General features: G+C 33.5%; 1 protein-coding gene across 12 annotated transcripts in view; it reads left to right on the top strand.

The window, feature by feature from the left end:
* The window catches only part of DGKB (diacylglycerol kinase beta), an 808,853-nt gene that overhangs the window by 251,508 nt on the left and 537,467 nt on the right, over positions 1-19,878 (top strand). For all 12 annotated transcript variants that reach the window (XM_017956905.3, XM_017956903.3, XM_017956902.3 and 9 more), the window contains 2 exons: positions 5,993-6,136; positions 17,467-17,516. In XM_017956905.3, coding sequence (XP_017812394.1) covers positions 5,993-6,136; positions 17,467-17,516 — 194 coding nt within the window. The remainder of the gene's footprint in view (positions 1-5,992; positions 6,137-17,466; positions 17,517-19,878) is intronic.

The following is a 19,878-nucleotide window of genomic DNA, read 5'->3' as shown; positions in this document are numbered from 1 at the left end:
TCATCTTTAAAACAGAATTGTAGGGTCAAATAAGACCACTGTACAAAAATATTGTTTGCATACAACCAGAGCTGTTATTAATATTGTTCCTTTACAGAGATTACTCTGCTTTTCAAACATTATCCCCAAAGATCTGCACTTTAAGTCCTTCTCCCTGTAATTGCTTGTTTGAGGTTTTTGCCAATGTCCAAACAGATGAAAACCAGAGTGTGTTCTCAGAGAGGTTTGTCTGATCCCAGTTTCATATCGGGGACTCTAGCTCACAGTCTGTCTTCTCTTTATAAGGAATCACTATCTCTATTACATTTCTTATTCACTGAAAATGCCATCTACCTCATTTTGCTGTCGGTTTGGATAAACAAAGAACGAAAGATAATTATAATATACTACAACAAGCATAGTTGAAAGATTAAGTGTAAAAATCATGAAATGTATGATAATACTAATATCAACTATTTTTATTCTGATTATCTATGCTGCTCATTATGACCAATAGTAAGGATGTTGGAAATGTAATTATATTATGTGATAAATAAATCTGATACATTTCTGTAAATTGAACCAATATTTTAAAAGAAAAAGCTAAATTACGAGTGTTTTATTGCCTTATAAATTTAGAAATGTAATTCATGTTATTGTTTTTGACTATTTCATTAAGAAATAGAGAAAATATCACTGTTTTCATTATCTGAACTGCAAATGTTTGAAAATAAAACAAACTGGATCAGAGGCACTAATTGAACAGGTACTCAAAACTTATCTGCTAAGAATTGAACCTGAGGCTGGAATTAAAATTATCTATTAAACACAACTTTTGAGGTTATTGTTTCAAGAAGTGAAGTGTCTAGATTGGAGGATAATGAAAATCATGTGTTTAGAAATATGATAACAGTAGGCAACATTCAATTTAACTAATGCTAACTACTTTTTGTAACTAAAGCTTTGAACAAAAGAATGTGTATATGCATATGGATGTATGTGTATATATAATGAAATTATTTTAACAGAAATAAATGCTAAGTACAAGATAATTATTCCTAATAAGACTAATATGCTCCAGTTACAATGGTTATTTTTCACTTTATTTTGTACTTTGTTGTATATTATAATATATACACATACACATATATATGTATTTTATTTTATATATATATACACACACACACACTTACTTCACTTTGGTGATGAAATATTTAAAATAGTATAGCCTAGGGCAAGTAGAAGAATCTGCAGATTATACTACTTTAAGTGTCAATTGCAATATTTACTCTGAAGCTCTGAAGCAATATTTAGTTCTGTTCACTTGAGGCCAACAAACAAACAAACAAACCCACCCTTTTGTTTTGCCCAGCTATATGTTTCATTTTAGTTATAAAGAGAGAATTTCGCTGATGACTGGGTGAGTAAAATTGACCTTTGTTAATTAAAGATAGAATTTTGAGCTTCCTCACCAGAGGCTATTGCTGTTAGGGAGGATCCCACTTACTATTTCCTGTTGTCATTTTACCATCTCAGCTGTAGTAAAGAAGCCTGGCTTGCAACTTCTTGGTTGCCATACATGTTGTCTCCTAAGCTTCTGAATAATCATTAGATCAGTGCAAACTTCTTAAAAGGAAAAAGGACTTTTCTTCAGGGTGGTGAACTGCATTCGAGGAACATAAGTAGTGAGTTTCAGCCAGATTTAGGGAAAGGGCAAAAAAATAAAAATAAAAATAAAAGTACAGTAGGGTGTAAAAATAATCCCTATGGAGTTAGATTGAGGATGGGGCCTGCTTTCAGAAAAATAAATGATAACATAATATAAAGAAACATAAGAGAAAGTGGGCTGATCTTGGGGAGGTGCTGGGAGCAGGAATAAACCTGTGAGCTTTTTAATTTTAATTTTGTTTTTACTTTTATTATTATTATTATTTTGAGACAGTCTTGCTCTGCCACCCAGGCTGGGGTGCAGTGGCACAATCTTAGCTCACTGCAACCTCCGCCTCCTGGGTTCAAGCGATTCTCCTGCCTCAGCCTCCAAAGTAGCTGGGACTACAAGCATGCACCATCATGCCCAGTTAATTTTTGTATTTCTAGTAGAGATGGGGTTTCATCATGTTGGCCAGGAGGTACTCGATCTCTTGACCTTGTGATCTGCCCGCCTCGACCTCCCAAAGTGCTGGGATTACAGGCATGAGTCACAGTACCCAGCTGAGCTTTTTTATTAATTAAACACCTCAAAATTTAATCAAGTTGATGAATGAATAAACTGTAGTACATCCCAACAATGCAATGTTACTCAGTGATAAAAAGAAATGAGCTATCCGGCCATAACAAGACATGGAGGAAATGTAAATGCATATTAATAACAGAAAAAAGCCAGTCTAAATAGCCAGTCTGTATGATTTCAACTCTATGACACTATGGGAAAAGCAAAATTAGGGAGAAAATAAAAGGTTCACAGGTGGGTGGGAGGGCAGAGATAAATAAACAGAGTAAAAATATTTTAGGGCAGTGAAACTTCTCTGAAAGATACTATAATGGTGGACACATCATTATACACCTGTCCAAACTCATAGAATGTACAACAAAAAGAGAACCCTAATGTATATTATAGAGATTGGATAGTAATGAGATGTCAATGTAGTTTAACCAATTGTAACTAATGTACTACTTTGGTGGGGAATGTTGGTAGTGGGGAAGAATATGCATGTGTAGTGGGTAATAACTTTATAAACAGAAGTAGAATTAATGTGAAACATAGAGAGATATTTGATATAAGCAAGGCTTTAGTAAAGAAAATGAAGGAAAGATGTAAAGCAGTGTTCAATCTCTGTACGGTCTCAATTTTGTTGTGAGCCTCAAACTTTTTAAAAAAGAATAGTCTTTAAAAAATTAAGTCCTATTCTACAATTTTCTTTTTATTGGGTAATAATAATAAAAGATCTTTGATATTTTATCTTCTTCTTCAGTGCACTCTATAAATCATGGCAAAAGAACATGTTTTACCCCTCATATTTGGCCGTTATTGGACTTCAGGAAGAGTTGATTAGTTCTTCAATGTATAGATTGAATATATGCCCATATTTCTTTTACATAAACTTTAAGCTATTTAAATGTAAAACTATGACACAATTAAATATGTGATATAGCTTTAATATTCAGTTAATATTTCATGGAAAGAAAATACATGATACAGCTTTAAACATTCAGTTATCCATATTTCATGTAATAAATACATGATGCAGCTTTAAATGTTCAGTTAACAATATTTCATGAAAAGAAAATGGAAAATATTACTTATTTTTTCAAACAAAAATAATTTAGTACAGTAGCATATTCCTTCAAAAACATGGTGCTAAATACAAATTATATGTGTACGTTCATGCTCAATTTATACATTACATGCAGAAAAGACAAAATTATGTGATCCTTACATTCTCAATTGTTTGTGTTCAATATGCTGAAAGCTGATAATTAAACACTGTGTACCTTAGTTGTGTAAGTATAAATGATCATGCCTTGTTCTAAATAAAGTGAAGATCTATAATATATTTGACTTTCTTTCAAATAAATGTCAGAGCATGTTCTTTTATTTCTTTTTTGTTTTGTTCTGAATTTTTCTATAAAAGAGTTAAATCAAGCTGATTAAATCATTTCAGTACCACAGGGGGAAACGTTGGAAAAGAGGATTAGCTCATCAGCAAGATGAGTTAGGTCACAGCTTATCCGACCATAATTCAAGAGCTGTGTTCTCCAAGTCTGAAAGTTACGGTCATGTCAAGGGTCAGCACCAAATGTTTTTTATCATAAGTTGGAACTGCTTATTCCTGCAGCTGTCTGAGCTTTAGTTGACTAGTTTCAATTATTCGGGTCATATTTTTTTTTTTTTAAAGCTCAGGATTGTCTTCAATTTTCTGCCTTCCTTGGTTCATAAAGAATTATTAGTTTGTATTAGATATACACTGATACTTCTATTAAAAAGGAAAGTCCATTTACAATACATGTCTCTGTTGATAACTTTATAAACAGGAGTAGAATTAATGTAAAACATAATGCCACATTTAAAATAAGTAAGATTTCATTTTAAAAAGAGAGGGGCAAGGCATGGTGGCTCACACCTGTAATCTCAGCACTTTGGGAGGCTCAGGTGGGGAGATCATGAGGTCAGGAGTTCGAGACCAGCCTGACCAACATGGTGAAACCTCATCTCTACTAAAAATACAAAAAAAAAAAAAAAAAAAATTAACCGGACGTGGTGGCATGCACCAGTAATCCCAGCTACTCAGGAGGCTGAGGCAGGAGAATCACTTGAACCCAGGAGGCAGAGGTTGCAGTGAGCCAAGATCACACCATTGCACTCCAGTCCCTGGGTGACAGAGCGAGACTCTGTCTCAGAAAAAGAAAGGATGAAAGACAAAAAGCAGTGTTTTTTTCAAACTGTGATTTTTGATCCATTGGTGGCTAGTAAGTTCAGTTTAGATGGTCTTTGAGAAAAATTTTAAGAATAGAATAGAATAGGAGTAGGTTAATATAAAAAAGAAAATATTTGAGCAATTATGAATCCCACTAATGTGTGTGTGTGTGTGTGCGCGCATGCATGTGCACTGTGTTAAGATGTAAATTATTTTTCTTACATTTTTATGATTGACCTTGAACAAAAATGGTTTGTAAGCTACCAGTGTAGAAACAAGAAGATGAGCTTGTCTTGCTGGTTATGAAACTCTGGGAAATTGAAATCTGTAAGACTGTCCCTAATCTGCAAAATGGAGAAAATGCACTCTACCTCACAGGGTTCATGTAAGAATAATATGCGATAATATGTGTTAAAGCTCCTACCATGATTTCAGTCATATATTAGGCACTCAATAAATAGTTCCCTTTATTAGTGACAACATCACCAATGATAAAACTAACTTGGGACATTTCACAGCACATTGAATTATATGCCTGGGAATCTTCAGATGTCTTGACGAGATGATGGATATTCATGGAAAGTTACAAATTGAAAAACTAGACTAGAGCGAGAGATACGCAGTCAGGTAGATCTGTGCTAAGAACACAGTTCTAGAACTGTATTTTGTTCCAATTATTCCTTACAGTAGCTTCTGGTTGATTAGGAATCTAGTAGTCATTCAACCCATTAGTTATTTCTCCCAAATACCTCTAAAAATGTCATATATCCCTCAAAGGATAATTGGGGTTTGTCTTCAGGCCTTGTCAGATACACACAATCTGATTTCAGTGGCTTCTGGGTAAGATAGAACTACCAAGTTATTGTGAACATATTTCAGTTAGATTATCACCAGACAGGTAATAAGCAACCTATATCCTTGTCATAGTACCGACACAGATAATAGGTTTCAGAAATAAAGTGAGAACCATTTAAAAACCAAACCCCTAATATGTTTTTACCTCTCTAATATCCATCATGTTTATCCAGAGTTTTGCTTATGTTCTCTTTATTCTTACTCATGGGCAAATCCTTTGATGGTGAAAAAGGATGTCTTCTTCATGGTACTGGCAAATATTTGAAACAAATACATGACTTTATGAATGGATGATTGCTTATTATCAATAGAGAAATTATATTGTGAAAGACTCACATTTTTTTTCTTTAGTATTTTGTGAAAAGTCCATTTTAAGTATCTTCCCAACAGATTTATAGCTGTCACTACCTAAAGCAGAGAAAGGTGGGATAGGGAAGTGGGTCTTCAAGCATTCACATGTGCAGCAACTCACCTAGGGTAGTATTATTCTGACCCGAATACCATCCAGTGGGTGATAGAGCAGTGCCATGTCTGTGGATCCCAAAGAACTCTCCTTCATCTACAACAGTCGTAGGCTGTGTCTAGCTGCTATACTGATATTCCAGAGAATTTGGTTATTCTATGCCTTAAAAATACAATTTTCTATGTAGCCTGTGTGTTCTCTCTCTATTTTCTTAATTTGTTTTCTGTTTGAGATCACTGTAAATAATTAACAAAATATAAAGACAATTTTTTTTTTCCAGGTCTGAGAATGAATAAAGGTGCCATCACCCCTCCCCGGACTACTTCTCCTGCAAATTCAAGTTCCCCAGAAGTAATCCACCTGAAGGACATTGTCTGTTACCTGTCTCTGCTTGAAAGAGGAAGACCTGAGGATAAGCTTGAGTGTATGTGTTTCTTCATTTTGTTTACTTATCACGGTTGGGGGCAGGAGAAAGGACTGAATATTGATTAACTTAAAATTGTATTAGTACAGTTCTATACTTTTTGTGAAATAAAGTGACCCTGCTTAATAGTAAAAATTTCCTCCTGCTGAGAATCAGACAATTAAAAGATATTAAGATCTATTAATTTCAGGTTCTTATTTATCAAGTTCCATTTATTACTGATTACTTCTTGATTATGTTTGTCATATGACTTTAAAAAACTGTTCCTCAGTTCTTTGGAGTTAACAAGATGTTATTAGAAAGTAGCCTTTGAGTTGTTTTCATAAAGCATTTATTTCTAGTGTGTGAAGAAACCTTCCCATTAGTGAGTAAGAAACTTACCTATAAGTATGCAACCTGCACCTTTTCCCCAGTGGAAATCTCCCTTGCAATCTTCAGCACTAACACTCTTGTTGGCAGAGACACATTATTTCTCAAATGCTAAACCTGAAAGTGTCATTTATAGTATTCAATACTGGATATTATAAATCATTAAGCAATAGCTTTGTTTCTTTTAGGATATGGTGGATAGAGAATTTCTATTCAGTTGAGGGAAAGTAAATTACTGTCTTTAATAAAATATAGTGACTGAGCTCTCTCTGGTGGCTAACTATGCTCATTGCAATATAAGAAAATATTTTTCAAGCATTTACTCTAAACCTGCTCATTTGATCATCTGTTCTATCTCTGAGGCTCTTTGTAAATGTAGTCCTGGCAGCTTACTCAATAATCTGATAAATTTGATTATATAGGATATGGTAAATTTAATGAAGAATGCTTGCTACTAGAATGATAGTGAAGATAATAGATCTAAACTTTAATACTTCTAAAGCAAATATAAATAATCATGCTGTCTCAGAATGATTATTGGGAGGCATTTTTAGTTAAATTTAATAGTAACTTTTTGATAATATTTCTCCTTCCAATAAAAGATTTACTGTAATGTGATTATTTAAGAGTCACACCTGCTTAGGTTATGAATAAACCATATGAATATCATTCTTTAAATATATATTTATTATTCATAAATGTTGAATATTTGCATTTCAAGATTTATTTTGTATTCCTAAGAAGTTACAGAAATCTGTCTCATTCCAAAGTAAATATTAATGTTCAGTGAATTTCTATTGAAGTGACAGCCAGAGAGAAAGTTTGCTCAGGTGTTATCGGGAGCACGTTTGGATGATTATAAACATATAAAGACAAACATTTTTTCCACATCTGAAAATGAATAAAGGCACCATCCATCCTCCCCAAGATGGTATTTGGTCTTGCAGTTTAACTATTTCTGGGTCAGCTGGATGTATATTGCTTTTAAGGTGGAATTTCTGAGAAGAATGCTTTTGAGTTTTCAGTGTGCATCCTTGAACCCACATAGATTTTGTCCACAGTTGCAGATAGAATGTTAACTCACCGCACTTTTCAAAAAGACATGATGACTCTCGTCCAACTGACCTGCCATTTACTTTTCTTTAGTGTTCTCAACCCCCTTCTCTCTGTTTTTTTCTTTGAGTTTCTCAGCTTTTTTTCAAGCTTACACTAGATGCATTACATTTTCCTTTCTTTAAAACCATTTCTTCAGACCGTTCTTATAGTCATTGTTGCTGTGGCCCAGAATTATCATTATCATTTTCACCAAACTCTTCAAAATACATGATGCTGTAGGTCTGTTTTCTCATATCCTCTAATTTGGTGATTCTTACCACGGCTATACATCAGAATCATCCGAAGTTTGGTTTTCTTTTTCTTTTTTAATGCCAATGCCTGGACCTTTCCTATGTCAATTAAATAACAATCCATCTTCCTCATCCACTTTCTTAACAATTTACCATATATTTTTACTCTTCTAAATTGCATACGTAAAAATTACTAACATGTATTCTTTTACAGTTACAGATTTTTAAAAACAAATTCTCAGTAAGACTCCAAACATTTGTATTGATGGTTAGTTTAATACGTACTTACTCCAAAAGGGTTACAACTTATTAAGTACAGTATAGACCAAAAGAATGAAAATGAGAAAAAGCAATTATAATTAACACAGAAACACACGTGAACAAGCACCTAAAATTAACTTTTGCAGGTCAGTGTTGAATTGGATCTTATTTCCAGGTAGCTAAGCAGAAAGAAATACACACACGTTGATTTAGGTTAGAGGTTCTCAAACTTTATCACACATCAGAATCACCTGCAGGACTGGTATATCTGATTCAGCTGACCTGGGGTGGGATCTGAAAATGTGCATTTCTAAAAGTTTCCAGGTGATGCTGATGCTAATGTTCCAGGGACCACATTTTGAGAAGCACTGGCTTATGCAATTCCTCTGTCCAATGAAAACACACATACACAAAGAATTCACCTGAAATAACAGTTGTTTTTCTTGGAGTTGATGAATAGTGACAGTATTTGTTAGGTACTTTTACCTGGGTTATTAGATAAAAGAATTACATGGTTGTCAATGTTTATATAAGTAATACTTTGTTTCCCCAAATAATATTTTAAAAATCTATTCAGTGCATCCCACCACTTTCCATTGCCTGTCTTTTCTGCCAGGCATTTACAAAATGTTTATTATAAAGCTTATTCCATTAAAAAACAGCAAACAAAAGTTCCCAAATGTTTTACTGATTACAAGAAGTCCTCACTTAACATCCTCAATAGGTTTTTGGAAGCTGTGACTTGAAGTGGAAACATGTATATAACAAAACCATTTTTTTTGCTCATCAATGTTATAACAAAATATCATGGAAGGAAAGGATGTTATTCGAGAACCCTCTGTACATTGTTTTGCTTGAAGTCACAGTTTCCCAGTATCTAGCAATCATATTGAGTACTTACCATGTAAGTCATGTCTTCATTTCCTTTACGCAATCCTACTTCTCTCTGAGGACCTTCCCCGTCCCAAGGCTCTATCAGGTAGAAGGTGTTTGTTACCCTTGGATGTGTGCTTTTGCATGCATGCATACATGCATGTGTGCCTGTGTGTGTTGGGGTTGTGGGGAATTCCATTTTTATCTCCCCTTGTTGGTACCAAGTACCAACCGCCCCTGTGAATGAACAAGGACGAGGTCTCAGGGCTGATTTGCCCGTCTAACTTCAAGTGCTCCCTCACACTTTATGGAGAGACATCAACCTCTCTTTTACCCTCAAATCCTGTGGCTTTGCCTCCATTTTATTTCAGCCCTTCACTTCTATTACAAGCTTTGTAACTGCCGAGAACTGCTATTATTCTAAAACTAAACTGTCAATTTTACTTTGATCCCAGCCTGTGTTCACTTAGCTTCTCACTCTCCTACTTTTAATTTAATTATTGCATAGTACAGTAATTAAGAACCTTGACTCTTCATTTATAATGACTGAATGCAAACCCTAGGTTGAGAATTAACTGTCTCAGTGATCTGAGTACATTTTTAAAACTTCCTCAGGACTCAATTTTCTCAACTGTAAAATTGGGATGATTAAATAGTCTCTATCCCATAGGATAACTATGAGTATTAGATAAACATATTTTTTCACATATGTCCCTTCACATTTATTACTTCACATAAATGCATGTTAGGCGAAATAAAAGTAAATTAAAACTGTTTTACCCTTGCCCACTTTATTCTCTCTTGAATTTGCCTGCTGACTTTTGGTTGTCCATCCTTTCAAATTTGAACTGATCTCATAATCCTTGATGTCAATTAGTTTTTCACACTTAATTTCAGATATTCAACTTATTTGCTCCTGTACCATACTGAGTGGCAGAGACTTGGTGAAATAAATATATAATTCTTTGGGTTGTAGGTCTACTCAAAACCTCAGCTGGCCTTCAGTGCTCAGTCCAGTGCTCGGTGTTTCTCTCGTCTAGTTTTCTAGTTAAAAGTTAATCCAGATAATGATTTCTTTTTCCAAACAGCTACCTATTTAATCATCATCTTACTCATTAAGTGTACGTTCTTGAAAATTCCTTTTATGTTACTTAAAACCTTATCAACTAATATACTTTTTTTTCTGTTTCTCTTCTGATTCAGAGTGAAAAAGTCCCTTTGACAATTCCTGATTTCATAATGCATAAAATTGAAACCCTTAACTGGGCATGCATACACTGATCTGACTCCACACTCTGCCAGGCTTGCTTTGACTGTGACCTGCACACATATGCACAAACCATGTCCTGGTCACATGGGTCAATTTTTCTATCAGCAGACAAACCCTGAACTTTTCCACTTTCATCCCTTTGATTACAATGTGCAATTGCTGGGTTTCACCCCGCTGCCTCCCCACAGTGTATATTTGATAGAGTCTAGTCCACATTTGAGGCTTACCCTGCATCATGAATCTCTTGCCATCTCCTAATTGGATTTATTTTGCTCTCTTTTGTACCCTTGCACCTACATCTGTGTGTGTGTGTGTGTGTGTGTGTGTGTGTGTGTTTCAACAGGTAGATGCTCAATAAATGATAGTTAAATGGAAGTGTATTAAAGTCAGTGGATAAAAATAAAGTCAATGAGTGCCTGAAAATATAAAAATAACATCAACTATTTAAGATATCAAATAATACTAGCTTTATATTTTTGACTTTAAAATACATGATATTCACATTTGAATTTGTGCTTATCAAGTTACTAATGATTCAACAAGAATTTTAAATATTATCTTACATTTCCATAAAATGTATCACTAAAGAGAAAATCAATAGGGAAATATTCAGAAAGTAGATAACTGACATACAGAGACTGAACAGTCACCTACATGTTAAAAGTTACTTCCTCGTGCAGTGTTAACCTTAGAAACAATGAAATTTAATAGTGAAGAGAGCTTAAAGATCACCTAGTCAACTTTCCTATAGTTTGTCAATGAAAAAAAAAAAATAGAGGGTGGTTATTAATTACACTACCAGTTTATCTAGTTATGACTAAACCCCATAATTTCTGAGCTACTTTATAGGGCTCTTTTTATTTTGAAAAGCTGTCTTTTGTTGTTTTTATCGTTGTTTCTCTTGTGAATAAAAGGAGAAACTATCTCTCCATTATACTGGATGTGAAACACACCTAAGCAGCTGGTAGTTTTCACCTCTGCTTTTAAAGTTTATTAAATCAGTATTGAAATATACAAGAGTGGAAAAAAGTGAATTAAAGAAATTCCAGCTTAAATGCCTTTTATAAATATATTTTACATTTTATATTAATAACATATATCATATCATATCATATAATGATCATATCAACAACATATAATGGCAAGTGCAAAACACCAGAGTATGTATAGTAGGATATATTCATTATGAAAACAGATAGCAACTTGCAAATCTTTTGGAAGAGAAAAAAATTGGGATATAAAAATTTATCTTGCATAATATACCTTTGCTCTGATCTTTTAACTAAATACATGTGTGGGCATATAATTGTTTCTATATAAAGTGAAATTACATGAGCATAAAAATAGGAAAAATGTGGGTTAAACTAGTTTATAACATTGAAGCAGGTACCCATATTTGGAAGCTGTCATGTTGTCAGAATAATTTTAACATTGGGCTTTTTAAGTTTTTGCAGCCAAATATCTACATATTTATTTTGTTTTTAAAAATAAGATCCTTTTGTTCAGTGATTCCCTTGACCTTCGGGCCTGACTTTACTTTTAAATACTAAGAAATAGTCTTACTATATAATTTGAAAATTCAGTATTAATCATGTCAATATTATTTTTAAATATCATTTTAAAAGGGAAAGATTTTATAGGCTCACCAGGCCAAACAAATTTTATTTTCCATGGAGTTAATAATTGCCTTTTTTCTAACTTAATTAATTATTTTCTTATTTATTTATTTATTTATTTATTTATTTATTTATTTATTTAGAGACATAGTCTCACTCTGTTTCCCAGGCTAGAGTTCAGTGACACAATCTTGGCTCACTGCAACCTCCGCCTCCTGGGTTCCAGTGATTCTCCTGCCTCAGCCTCCCTAGTAGATGAGATTACAGGCACGTGGCACTATGCCTGGCTAATTTTTGTATTTAGTAGAGATGGGGTTTCACCATGTTGGTCAGGCTGGTCTCAAACTCCTGACCTCAAATGATCCACCCGCCTCATTTTCTCTATTTCTATAACTAATCAATTCCCAAATTCTCCACCATAAATTTATGTTCATAAACTTGTGCTCTTCATTTGCTCTTGAATATTTTAATTGATAATCACTTTCATCCTTTATTTTAGTTGTTCTCTTTCTTGAACCAATATTATTTGGATGCTGAACATCCAAGACAGAACTCTGAATTATTATTTTTTCTTGTTTTTTTTTTTTTTTTTTTTTTCTATTTTCCACCTTCTTTTCTTTCTTCTTATGTTTTTCACTCCATATCTGGGACATCTTTTTTACCTGGTGATGAGATTTTTCCCAATTTTTCTTACATTTAACTTCACAGAGAATCCATTTTATTCTCAGCTTGATCCTTATATGTCCCTATTTGTATTTCATGGACTGAAACTTTCCTTTTAGTTATAAGGTTTCCCCTCCTCCCTGCTTTGTTGGTTTCTTCCAAACTACTTGTGTTGAAAGAACTTTTCTGATGGTAGTACTTGTATAGATGAGTACCCATACCGATGGTATTGACTTACTGGGGATAAGGAAAGGGACTTATTCTCTCAATATTTGGTATATTCGCTTTCACGTAATTACCTTGTTTTGGTATTGTGTCCTTACACTCAGAATTCCTGAGTACCTTTAGCCCAGAATTCCTTTCATTTTCACTTTTGCAGAACTCAAAGATCTAGTCTTCTGTTGGGGGAGAGAGCTTACATACACCCCAGATAATCCTGTGAAGATTATCTGTTAATTTTCCAACTCACCACCTTTCTAAGCAAATCTATGCTTCGTCACCTCTACCAGCTTAATTTATATTTCTAAGAAGTCTAAGTCAACATATATGTGTACATATTTTCTCCAGCTCCTGAAAATTGTGTTAGTGTTTTCTGCTCTCATATTTTCTTTCTGCTTATAGATTTATTCCGATTTTATCTCTTACTGTCACTATAGTGGCAATTCAATAGAAAACCAAGGTAAATATGTGTGTTCAATACTTCGTGTTTTGCATTACCTAGCTATAATTTTAAATTAGAAAAGTAGACTTATCACTGAAAATTAAAGTCTTAGAATTTCTCTTTCTTCTCCTGGATGAAAGAAAAGTTTTATCCTTGACCTTGACTTGGTAATATTTAGAATACACAGTACTTGGTACTCAATATATGTATGATATTTTTATTATTGTTATTATATTAACTAGAGCTTAAAACTCTTCAAACTTTCTTCCTTGATGAATTAGACAGAATTTATAGACAGCATTAACTCTTGTTAATGTGTTTAGGAATAAATGATTTAAAATATTAGATTCTTCAGGCACTAATGAAATAGGGATTTTTGGATCAACTTTCCTACTGGAATCAACTGGAAAACTGGAACAAATGTATAGTTTTAAAACCTGTTTAAAAGTTTCAGGGAAGTATTAAGGCCACTTGGATTTTTAGGGCAAATTTTCAGGAGAAAGAAGCATGGCTTTTTCCATTGAATTTAAGAAATTAAAGTACAAGTCACTCATATATTTTTCCAGATAACGAGCAGAATGGAAGCCAGATATTAGCAATCAAGTACAGTTATATATGTAAAGTGACTAGAATAACATGTCCAGGTTCAAGTTGGGATTATTACAGGCATTTAAATTTGGCCTAACGTTAGGAAGTGAAACAATGTATTTTGCCACATTAAGAGAATAAAGAAGAAAATCATGAAAGCATTTTATCACATTCCATATGTATTCTATTCATGGTTGAAAACAAAACAACTGTAATAGCAAAAATTCTTAAGTAACAGAAAGTAAAGAACTCAATTAATCAAATAATGTGTATATATAGGAAACTCCCATCAAACTTTAAAAGTGAAATATTGAAGTTTCTCTCATTGATACTGGGAACAAGACAAGAATGGCCACTACTCTTAAGTATAATTCAAATTTGTGTCGGAGATCATTGCCCATGGCAATAAGGCAAGAAAAATACATGGAGTTTAAGAGGATGGGAAAGAGGAAATTGAAATTCATTGTTTGTTACAGACTACCCAGTAATCTACAGATAGATCAAATGCTTGAATTAATAAGTGTGTTTAGCAAGATCTGTGCCTACAAGGTAGAAATAAAAATCACTTGTATTTCTGTATGACACCAACTAATAATAAGTAAATAAAATTTAAGAAATTTTACCATTTATCAAATCAAAATTAGTATATACCTGGGAATACATCTTTAAAAACTATTTAAAAGGTATCTATACTGAACAGTATGAAACATTATTGAGAGAAATTAAAGCTCTAATTAAAGAGGACTATAACACGGTTGCAGATTTCAAGACTCAGCATTTTAAAGATTCTCCCCCAAATAGATCGATAGATTCAGTACAATCACATTAGAAATCCAGCAGTGTTATTTTGGTTAGTTTTTTGTTTTGTTTTGTTTTGTAATAGAAGAAAGAAAAGATTGGCAAATGTTTTCTAAATGTCATATTCAATTCAATTCAAAAGAAGGGATATAGAAGTCAAGATAATGGGTGTCTTTGGGAGAGAAGAAGAAATAATGATGGAGGAGGATGAAAGTAGTTCTGATTTGTTAGTAAGAATTTGATTTCTTGATTTAGAGGTAATAGTTACATTGGTGTGTACACTTTAATAATATATTAAATAATACATTTATCTGTAAGTGTAATATTTCAATAGTAAATTCCTTCTTAAAACCAATGTTAAGTACACACTACCTTTGGGAAAGACATAGAATCAGGTTTGTTTTAACTGGTTGTTTTTAATAAAGCATGTTATTATTTTTAAGCAATATTTAGGAGCACACAGAATCATTGGGAGAGGTACAGAACAAATTCTAGAGGCTGCCCCTTCAGGAACGATGACCAAATGAAGTATAAAATGGGGCTGGGATGGTTTCTTCCAAACACCCGACTCATCCAGAACCCTGGATGTTCTCTCTGAAACCACTGCCCCTCCCATCACCAGAATGGATTCTGTACAGGCTTCTTTTGCTTAGGTCACTAGCATCTGATTGAAAACCTAGGACTGTGCTTCTGTGTGGTGGAGCTTGGGTCATGTGCACAGTCTAGCTTCAAGTCAGGCTAGTAAAGAAAAGGTATCCAGAGTTTTCATTTTCTAATGGTCCTCATAAAGTGTGATTTCCAGAAAATAGGAAGAAGTTTCGAACACTGTCATTAATGAATGCTCAATATCTATACATCGTTCCCATGTGTTTCTTTGAGTTCATGTTCCCAGTAAGGTCAACAAATAGGAACAGGGTTTCCACAAATTTGAGCAACGTGAAATGGTCATTTTGCAGTCATTTACTACAGTAAGGGTTAACAGAGTCATAAATGTCCCTCAATCTAAAATATATTTAGGCTTTTCTAGGTATTTGCTTATTCCTGTTAATCCTTCCTCTGAGTAGTCGGTCAAATCTTACCACTTACAAAGATATTTTTTACTATTTGCTGCTGCACTACAATCTCTTGAAATGCTCGGTATGCATAATGTTGTATGTTGCTGTTTCCTTCTGCATTTTATTTATTTATTTATTTATTTTATTTTATTTTATTTTATTTTATTTTATTTTATTTTATTTTATTTTATTTTATTTTATTTTATTTTTTGAGACAGAGTCTCGCTCTGTCGCCCAGGCTGGAGTGCAGTGGTGCGATGTCGGCTCACTGCAAGCTCCGTCTCCTGGGTTCACGCCATTCTCCTGCCTCAGCCTCCCGAACCGCTGGAACTACAAGCGCCCACCACCACGCCCGGCTAATTTTTTGTAATTTTAGTAGAGACGGGGTTTCACCATGTTAGCCAGGATGGTCTCAATCTCCTGACCTTGTGATCCACCCACCTCGGCCTCCCAAAGTGCTGGGATTACAGGCGTGATGCATTTCATTTTATTTATTGACTATATGAGAGGGAATCATTACCATGATTTACAAATACAGATATATATGTCTTTTAGCTGACTTAGTATTATCACCCTTAAGTCAATAGACAGACATTTGTTTTCTTACACTTTAACATCTTTAACATTTGTTTGCATCTTACAATAAATAGAATATCATAGTTATATGGCTAACTTTTTTTTCTTTTTAGCAATATATAGACCAATTATGTATCTTATTAATAATCATATGTTAGAATTGGTAAAATGCAGTAACCATTAAATACAAAAATAATCACCTACAGATAGACTATCAAGGTCATTATATAATTATGCCTCTTAGTTATCAACGTCTTTATTAATATTATAGACCTCAGAATCAAGATCATTCAGGAAATTATACAAACCCAAGACAAACCCTTACTTCCATTCTTCTGTTTTTACAGCTGTGTCTTTCTTCTCTGTTTATCTCAAAATGGCACCTGTGGCCTCTTCCACAGCCTCCTGGGGATGTGTGAATTATACAAGGGAATCCTCAGGCCCATCAGGGACCTCTGTCATCTGCTTTCCTGAATCCCCTAACAGAGAGCCAATGTTCTCCTTTTCCTTACTTGATTAGTTCAAAGATCAGTTACCCTCTGAAGCTCCACCTCAGGTTTAAACAAATAAACTATGAAAGCCAGGATCATAATGCAATTTTTCTGTGCTGGCTTCTTCCATCAGAAAGAATCCGTTATTTTGCACTCCTCCTCCTTCGCTCATACTGCTTGGGGATCAATCCTAACAATGGCATCTATTTGTATCATGATCTATGGCCTTCAGTTCACTTTTATATCTATAGCCTCCCTTAACTTTCACGGTAAATGTGTGTTATGGTAGAATGATTATTCTCATTTCACAGTTAAAGAAAATAGTTTTTGACCAAGCTCTTGTAATAGTGAATGGTTGATTTCAAATTATACTTGATTTTGAAAATTTCACATTAGTTGTTTTTCCTTATGCACTCTGCTCTTTAATATCCAGGCTTTGAATATTTCAACTTCTTCCCTTTTATTTTTGAGTTGACATTTAATGATCTTGTAATAAAGAGTTTAAACAAATAATAGTACTTTATAGTGTCTTCTAGAAACAAACAAAATTTAATAGACTTTATATGTGCTATCCAGTATTTCTATTAACTAATTAATTCATTTTCAATTAAGTTTGAGAAATAATCCCACAAATTAATTGTTTGGAGCAGGGTAGAAATTTAGTATTTGTTTTCAACACAAACTAAATGTTAATGAATATACTTTAAACTAACATTGATCTTATTTGCCTATAATCTTGTTTTCAACACCTCTTTTATTCTAGTTATGTTTCGCCTTTATGACACGGATGGGAATGGCTTCCTGGACAGCTCGGTAATTTTTTGCTTCAAATTTTCTGTGAAAACTTCAAAGAGTTTCTTCTGAAAAATGCAATGAATAAATGTATAGTTATTACCACAGAAGTCACACTTAATGTAATTTACATCCACTCATATGGCATTTTTATCTTTTGACGTTTTGAAAGAGAGTGATCTGAGGAAACTGCTGGGATTACAGTTGTTCTACTGAATAGTTTTGCTACCACTACACGACTTTTTAAGTTTTTTTTCCTGCACTGAAGTTAGGTAAAAAAAGAAAGGCCCCAGCCTTGTCTGAATAAAACATAAGATTAAGTTGAAACCATTGATCTAGAATGAAGGAAAAACTATTCATAACATTTGGCATTAAGGAAACTTGAGACTATAAGTAGAATTTTAAGAATTTGTAAAGTCAATTTAATTATCTCATTATTTTCCCAGTTTTACATGGTATCTTTAGTCCTATAGCTGCTGAAATAGACAAATATATTTACAGATTGCTTTCACAAACTTTGCTTTTTAAATATCTCATCCAATTTAATATTCAATTTACATTCTTACAGTCATAAAAAATAAGAAAATACCATCTTTACATGCTTAACTGAAAGGAAAAATTAAACGTTTATTTGTAATATATGGAAATCATTCCTAGCTTTCAGAGAAATAGAAAGTAGTTTTTCGTCCTAGTGCACAGATCAGTACCATGCATGAAAGTCCATCTCAGGTTCTGTCCAATAATCTACTTTATGTTTGGTAACATATTTTGCATATTATATTATTTCTTGTTCTATCAAGGAAATATACAAATATTAATAGAATAAGTGTCATATTATGAAAATTTTGAAGTGCACCATTTTTAATATATTTAATATTAGTAAAAAACAAATGTTTTGATATATTTAATAATGACTGAAATAGACATGATCTCTGAAAATGAGTGAGGTTTTCTCATCATCTGATAGACCTCCCTATGGCAGCTAAAATAGACTTTTAAAAGCAAAGCAATGAGGTTGGAAGCCTATTTATGTAACTTTGAGTAGGATAATGGTATATTAGCTTCTCCAGAGAGAGATTAAAATATATAACTCCTACTCTAGGAAATGACCATCACTCTGATTGATGCTGTTACTGTGGGATTTATTATGTTTAAGTCTCAGTAATTTTTCAAATACTGACCGGGCATGGTGGCTCATGCCTGTAATCCCAGCATTTTGGGATGCCAAGGCGGGCGGATCACCTGAGGTCAGGAGTTTGAGACCAGCCTGGCCAACATGGTGAAACCCCATCTCTACTAAAAATCCAACAATTGGCCAGGCGTGGTAGTGGGCACCTGTAATCCCAGCTACTCGGGAGGCTGAGGCAGGAGAATCACTTGAATTTGGGAGGCGGAGGTTGCAGTGAGCCGAGATCGTGCCATTGCACTCCAGCCTGGTCAAAACAGCAAGAGTTCATCTCAAAAAAAAAAAAAAAATTTTTTTTCAAATGCTATTATTTTTTAGTGCCTAATGACCTTCAGTTTCCCAGTGGAAATACCAAGCTACATAATAAATTTGCTCATTTTATGGCGCCATTTCATGACTAAAACTTTTAATTTCTTTTAGATACTTTAATATGTTATTATAGCACTTGTGACTACACTAATGGAAATTATATTTTAATGGAGAGTTGTTTTATTTAATGTTTCTTTTTAAATTAAGTTAAAATGATGATTCTTTACTAGGCTTCAGCCACGGGTTGGCAGTTGATTTGAAAATTTAGTCAAATAGTCCTTTTTTTTGGTCTCTGGCCATTTTTTTGTTAGCATATACAGCAGATTACTAGCAATATTTAGAACTATAGTCCCAATATTAAACAATGAGTTGGAGATAAATATATTTAGTTTTGGTTAAACAAGTCTCTACTTTTTGTAATTAAAGGTCTGGATTTCATTTCTAGGGTTTTCTCCACAATACCTACTGCTCCAATATTTTTCCTTCACTGTCAGGTTTAAATTGTACCTTCTGACATCATGTGTCTTGATAACGTTAAGGTGTGGCAGTTTACCTACTGGGGGCAAAACAGAAAGAAAATGATAATTTGAAAATTGTCACTATTTCTAATAATAATAGTTAAGATTTGTCGATCATTTGCAATATGGCAAACAACAAAATAAATGCATTTTGTATAATAACATGTTTAATCTTTGCAGCAATACTATGAAGGAGGTAAAGTTAGAGTAGCTATTTTGCCAATGAGAAAACTGAGTCTTAGGTGGGCTGGCATACCTAATATCACATGCCTACATAACAGTCCACAAAAAATAGTTTCTGTTCTTAAAAGATATCCAGAAACTTTAACACTTCCAAACCATTAATGCATATGTAAGCAAAGATGGAGTA

Source organism: Papio anubis, chromosome 4 (genome assembly GCF_008728515.1).
Source record: "Papio anubis isolate 15944 chromosome 4, Panubis1.0, whole genome shotgun sequence".
Classification (NCBI taxonomy): domain Eukaryota; kingdom Metazoa; phylum Chordata; class Mammalia; order Primates; family Cercopithecidae; genus Papio; species Papio anubis.
This window is presented reverse-complemented; position numbering and strand designations above follow the sequence as displayed.